Genomic DNA, 7,226 nt, shown 5'->3' with positions numbered 1-7,226 from the left:
CTTAATCTCCCAGATTGCTTCTAGCCTGGAGCAGATAACCCAGTCAGGTCTTCCGCAGCAGTCTGTTCAGGATGCCAAATAAAGTCGAGTCCAGGACTCGAACCACATTCTGCTACATGGGAGTCCAGCAACATAGCCATTACACTAACTGCTGGTCCCAACAAAATCATTTTCTGTTAGCTTATTGAACTATTAGAACCTGAAGTAAATTTTTAATAAACTGCAGTAGAGTTTCTTGTAACCCAGAGAGTTTATACACTTTCAAAGATATCCAGGTATACCATATATTCCAAGAAGAATCCAACTCTAAAACAAATTTTTAAAATATAAAGGAAATCAGGCCAGCAGGTTGGCATGGTGGTTCAGGTGTTGGACTCGCACATGGCAGACCATGGTTTGAGACTCAGACTTGACAGCTTGAAAATCATACTGGGCACATCTGTGTGCGTGCCCAGAATCCTAAGAGGAGAACAGAGGAGAAGGGATTGCAGCATGGCCATCCCCCCGGGGGTGCTTTCTTACTTTCTGTTATTATCCTGTAGGTATGTTGGAACACACAGTGAATTTTTAGAAGTGATTACATTGTGGTGAGACTATAAGTGACTTCTGTTCTTTTTGGAACAATTTTCAAATTTGTACACTATGTCTGTGATAATTTACACGGTTTGTTCTCTGTACCTATTAGACTTTACCATTTAATTTGCCCATTTAAGTATACAGTTCAGTGCACATTTGATATATTCACAAGGTTATGAACCCATCACCACATTCTAACTTAGAACATTTGTCACCCTCAAAAGAAACTCTGTATGCATTAGCCATCATTCTTCATTGACCCCCACCCAGACATATGCAATCACTAGTCAATTTCTATAGTTTGGCCTGTTTTGGATATTTTGTATGAAAGGAATCCTTTAATGTGTAGTCTTTTGTGACTGAGTGCTTTTTTTTCCCTTTCACATGATGTTTCCATGTTCATTCATGTAGTCACACATATCACTACTCCATTTTTTATTGTCATATAATATTCCATTGTCTGGATATATTAACCCATTATGCAATGGACATTGTTTTTTTTTTTTTTTTTTTTTGAGAGATTTTTTTGCTATAGGGTGCGTGCACTCGCCAGACAGACAGAAAGAGAGAGACAGAAAGCGAGAAATCACCCCCCAGGGGGGATGGTCACGCCGCAATCCCTTCTCCTCCATTCTCCTCTCGGGATCTTGGGCACACACGCACACGTGCCCGGCGTGAGTTTTAAGCCACTGGGCCCGGGACGCAAACCGCGGTCGACTACGTGGGAGTCCAGCGACATAGCCATTACGCTAACTGCTGGTTCTTGACATTGGGTTTTTTATACTACTGTGCTATATTCATGTACAGATTCTTATGTGGACATGTATTTTAACTTCTCTTGGCTATGTACCTAGGAGAAAATTTGCTCAGTCATAGGGTAAAACTTTTTTAAAAAAGAATTATTTATTTAATTTCATTTGTTATTACTATTATTTTTAATTTGACCAGAGAGAGAAAGGGAAAGTGAGAAAGCAAGCCACCAGGTCTGGGAGTCAATCTGCAGTCAGTCCTGTGGGAGTCTAGTACCTTTAACCACAACGCCACCTGCCAACCCCATAGAATAAGACTAACATACTGAAGAACTGGCCACTTTTTTTTTTGGAGAGATTTTTCGCTATAGGGTGCGTGCGCTCAACAGACAGAGAGAGACATAGAGACAGAAAGCAAGAAATCACCCCCCAGGGGGGAATGGTTGTGCTGCAATCCCTTCTCCTGCATTCTCCTCTTGGGATCTTGGGCACGTACACACATGCGCCCGGCGTGAGTTTTAAGCCACAGGGTCCGGGATGCGAACCACGGTCGACTACGTGGGAGTCCAGCGACATAGCCATTACGCTAACTGCTGGTTCCCAAGAACTGGCCGCTTTTCAAAGCAGTGGATGGTTTGAATGTCAGCATTCAATACTTTCTATCATATTTTATTTTCATTATTGTCATTATAGTGAGTATGAAGTGATATCTTATTGTGGTACCTCTATGATTTGTTGAATTAAAAAATGATAAAACATTTTTAGAGACCCAGTGAAATGAAGGAAAAGAACATCGGTAAGTAGACCTCAATTTGTGAAAATGAAAGCTCATACCTATGATTTAATGGAGAAAAAAGTTTGGGCCCATTTAAACTCTTGGCAATCTCATTCCAGGTGGCCTCTATGCAGTTTATTAATATTGTCGTCCATTCCGTAGAAGACATGAATTTCAGAGTTCACCTCCAATATGAATTTACCAAATTAGGCCTGGATGAATACTTGGATGTGAGTATAACTGTACCCTTTGGCTCCGGTATTAGAACTGATTTATTACCTGCTCCCAAAGGTACACTTCCATAGTTCCATAGTGGGTAAAGCGCACTTAGAGCTCAATACAGTCAGCTACTGTTGTGCTACTCAAAGGGAACCACTCTGTGTCATGCAATTTGTAGAGAAGCTGGGTTCTTGGAGACCTCCTGAGACCTTCAGCCATCTTTTGCCAGCTGCCTTTTAGTATAAGAGTCAGATAACCTCTTGCAGCCTTGCTGTGGCCCTCCTCAGCTTATGCTCACTGTCTGGGTCAAGTCTCACTGTGGCCTTCATCCAGGCTGTTGGGCAATTTGCATTCTTGTTTACTCTGGGGACTGCATCTGGGCAGGGAAAGTCAAACCAAGACTGCTATAGAGGGATGAGTAAATGCTTAACACATAAAAAAGTAATGAGGAAATGGGCACTAGAGACTTCCTCCTGAAGCTGTTAAAGTCTGCTTAAAGTGTTTGTGGATTTGAAAGTTCTACTTTTTATTCTTGGAAAAAGTGGGTTTAAAGTTTCTCTTTCTCTTGCTTCCTTGCAGAAGAGCTCAGCCAGTTCCCTGAAGTTTTTCAGTTAAGAAAACAGAAAGTTGATGTGAGAAATCATGAACAGGCATGACTAGCTATGTGTCCTGTTCTTTGACTCTTAGGCTGTTTTGTTTTCTCTCTCATGCAGGAATGGTCCAGATTAATTTGGAATAATGTTAGTAATAGGGCAAGGAATGTTAGCCTCAATGTCTAGGCTGTTTCTAGCCATAAAGATAGAAGTACTTCCCTTGGATATTCCAGAATGCAGCTGCTTAACTTTAAAAGCCAGGGAATTACAGCTTGTTGAGAGGAAGAGTCTCAGAGCTGGGACTCTCCACCCGATGTCTTTGCTCATCAGATCAGCTGGACTGCCCTTGAGTGGACTGGCCTAAATTTGTCTAAAGACTTTACTTAGGGAGAGACATAATATGTGCCCATCAAAGAGTTATTTTTCGGTGTGTTTAAAGATTGATGTCATTGGCAGATTATTGATTGTATTGAAAGGGTTTTTCAGCTTTAAAATCAAGGTTCGTCTATTCTGAGAGTAGCCATATTGGAACAAAAAATTGAGACTATAGATTCTTAATGGTATCCTGGGTTCAGTTTTGTGAGGTCTCAGCAGAGCTTCCTTTAGGTCTGGGTGATAATAGCAGGTGATGACATATGAGTGAACACCCATTGTGAACCTTTTTGAAAATCTCATTTAAACTTCTCCGTTTTCTTTCTAGCCTTTGCCCTTATTCGGAAATCTTTCTAGTTCTGATTCCTAAAGTGAGAGAAAACCTACTCTCTTCCAAAAAGCTAAAGTATAGAAAGGTTATAGAAACTAAGTAAATGGTTGTGAATACCAGATACAGTGTGAGAAGAGGGCGGGTGAAGGAGTAGAGTCTGAAGAAGGGCATTAAGGAGAAAAATAGAGAGGCAAGGCATTTATGGGACAAAGAAATGGACTATTATTTGTTAAAGATAACTTTCTAGTATGGTGAACTAGACTGGGGAGAAAGGTACACATGTTGGAATATTCACTTTGTAAGCTAAGTAACGTGATTGAATGTATAAGAGAAACAGAAATAAAAAGAAATAAAAATTAAAAAGAAAAGAATTCCAGATTAGACCTAGGAGAAAACTATTTTCCTGAGAATTTATGTAAAATGGAATTCCTTTTAAAAAGTAAAGATGTTTAAAAAATAGTATATTTCTTTAACTTCATGTTGTGTTAATACTGGACCGTAATAGATAGAGGTGATTAGAGACTACATTTATAAGCATGTAATATTTAAATGCTTCATTTGTTTACAAAACACAGTCTGTGTCTGTTCCTTTGTTTAATAAATGTTTATTGTCACCGGCCACGGGTCAAATATTTTAGCCTCTCATCTCTTCCTCGGGGAAGGTCATCACTTACAGGGAAGAGTCACTGACGTATTTGACCACTAGTATCCCTATGAAGCCAGCCATTTCTTCTCAGTGCCTAGTCTGGGATATAATGAACTAGGAAAAGCTTTTAGTTTGTGCTTTGGGGAGCCTTGAGCTGCTCATGTTGGGCACTCATTTAGGGAGGGTGTCATGGAGGGTGGGCTCCAGCAATTCATGCTAAAATAAGCCCTATCAGTGTAGGAAAAATTGTATGTATATTCGGGAGAGGAGATTCACCAGGAAGTAATCTAATGGTACCCTCTTAGGCAGTCACTCCATAATTCTGTTTAGGAAAATGGTTTATTAAACCCGCTCTTGGAAAAGGTTGGACTACTTGTAAAATACAAAACACGTAGACTGAATTATGTTCCACGTCTAAGCTAATACCACCTACTCTTGACTTCTGGTTTTTTAGAAGCTGAAACACACAGAGAGTGACAAGCTGCAGGTACAGATTCAGGCTTATCTGGACAACGTGTTCGATGTGGGTGCTTTGCTAGAAGATGCTGAAACCAAGAATGCTGCCTTGGAGAGGGTGGAAGAGCTGGAAGAAAACATCTCTCATGTAACTATGTCTCAGAAAAGGGAACACTGCTTACGTTTCACCCGGGTGCAAAGCAACAGTGATGTTAGCTCTCTGGCAGTACATGAAAAGATCGATAGTATAGGACTGAGTATTACCTGGAACTGTGAGCTCTCAGAAGGCAGGCATGTCACTTAACACAATGTAGAAGCATCACCTTGCCTCTGCGCCCGTACCAGCTCTGTATCTGCTGGGTCTGAGTTGCATTTCCTGGTCCTAGTAACAGGCACAGGAGAGCTGGATAGTTGTATTATCTAAAGATTAGAGGGAAAAGATCTCACATATGGGAATGTGACCTGCGGTAAAGTATGTTCGAATATGAGCCACCTTCTTATCAGATATGTCCATATGGGCCTTTGGACCAGATTAGCTAGTGTCTCCATGATGGATGTCTGAACATTCTTGTCTTATGGTTACTCAGATTCTAGATAGAGCCATTTCAACAACATGTGTCATTGAGGCAATTCATAAGCTTTTCCGTATGTCCTCCTCTTAGAAGAGGACTGCGCTTTCAGTATAATAGAATCTCTCTTTCCATCAGTACAAGGCCTTATTTTTTTCTTCAGGGATTTTTCTTGCCGAAGACCAAGTTGCATTTTAATTCAGTAAGCAATATTTCAGTATTTAGAAATGAGCAGAAAAGTGGTGCTTCTCAGAAACCCAAGCAGGGTGAGGACCAGAGTCTCTTGATAAATTTTGATTGGCATTTTCCTTGACTGAGAAATGAATTGTCTCTTTCTGGAGGAATGTTATTTTTTCCCTTTGAACAGTCCACTGATTTTCCTCTACATTTCCCTCTAAAGTGTACAGCACGGGTTGAATTTCCTTCACCATTTCCTATCATTCTGAAAATGTGCACCCTCATGGCTTTTGCACATGCCAAGTTGACAGGCCCCAAACCCTTCCCTTGTGAGCACTACAGTGACCTAGTTGGCATCCACTTAGGAAGAGAATTTACAGACCCAATATTTTTTCTTCTGTATTATAGTCTGAATATGATCAGCATAAATCTCCACTTTTCCTTTCTACCTTGCCTCCCTGGTTTCCTCTACTTGTGATAGTTTTCAGTGAGATGTGGGAAATCAGAAAATATTATACCTAATGCAGAAAGAAACTAATTAAAACATGGCACTTCTGTCCTTCTCCTGAAGCCTCAACCAGCGTTGCATGACCTTACTTACGTGTCCACTTTTGTAGCAGGCTACCTATTGATTTGACCTTCCTCACCAGATTACTTACTATCTGTATAGTTTGGGTAGAAACACGCAATAGTGTTTTATCAACTGGCCACCTGGAATGACAGAACCATAACTTGTGGGTCAATAGTTTTCAAAAGCTTTTGCTGGATGGCCTTTTCATTAGTGTGTGTGTGTGTGTGTATATGTGTGTAAGAGGGAGAGGGAGAGAGAGAGGTGGTGTGGACTTTCCCTCCTCTCTCATTTTTCTGTTCCCTGTCCTTGTGAGCCCCACAGAAACAGAGGGAGACACTATATGCTGAAACACCAAGGTGCTGATGTGTGGGTTTTGTTAAGGACCATGTATAAATGATTAATTTCTTGTAGAAAGAAATGCATATTCAGAACCATATATAAATATCAGCATTTCCAGAAAACAACCTGTGAAACACATGTAGACCTTTGATGGGCCCCAGTGGTCTCAAGCTACGCTTTCTGAGAATGGGGGACCTGATCAGAATGACTCTAAGTGACACCGCTTCCTTCTCAAAATGTTACAGCTGTCTGAAAAGCTGCAGGACACTGAAAATGAAGCCATGTCCAAGATCGTGGAACTGGAAAAGCAGCTCATGCAGAGGAATAAAGAGCTGGATGTCGTTCGAGTAAGTGTGATGATGGGAGCTTCCCCAGACGGGCCTTGTAAGGAACATCCTGCAGCTTCAGGCTAGCTGGACCTGGAGGGCATGCGTTTCAGAGGAATATGTTGATGCAGTGTATTTATTGGGTCCATTTCAGAGATGATACTCAATCAAATGTGTACACACGTGTGTGCAGTCAAATACTGGGGGTTCACTGTTATCACAGATTTTGAGACAACAATGTTTTCTCATCTAGAGGAGGCTGAGTCAATTCTGTGAATCCATCTATTTGGTTGGAAATGAAAACACAGCACAGATTTAATTCATGCCACTTATTTATTTGTATTAGAACTTGGGCTTCTTCATATTTCTTTGCTTTCCTCCTACTCAAAACCAGACTTGGTGGTTGCTGTGGAAACAATATAGTCACAACACAGGCTAGACCTGATAGCACTCACAGGAAAGAAAGAAAAGAAGGAAGGAAGGAAGGAAGGAAGGAAGGAAGGAAGGAGGGAGGGAGGGAGGGGGGG

General features: G+C 41.0%; 1 protein-coding gene across 1 annotated transcript in view; it reads left to right on the top strand.

Annotated features, from left to right (window-relative positions):
- Positions 1-7,226, top strand: part of FMNL2 (formin like 2) — a gene marked incomplete in the record, with an annotated part of 348,552 nt that overhangs the window by 298,527 nt on the left and 42,799 nt on the right. The window contains 3 exon segments of the mRNA XM_027775349.1: positions 2,220-2,330; positions 4,716-4,865; positions 6,619-6,720. Coding sequence (XP_027631150.1) covers positions 2,220-2,330; positions 4,716-4,865; positions 6,619-6,720 — 363 coding nt within the window.

The sequence above is a fragment of the Tupaia chinensis genome, unplaced genomic scaffold, assembly GCF_000334495.1.
Source record: "Tupaia chinensis unplaced genomic scaffold, TupChi_1.0 Scaffold000549_1, whole genome shotgun sequence".
Lineage (NCBI taxonomy): Eukaryota > Metazoa > Chordata > Mammalia > Scandentia > Tupaiidae > Tupaia > Tupaia belangeri.
This window is presented reverse-complemented; position numbering and strand designations above follow the sequence as displayed.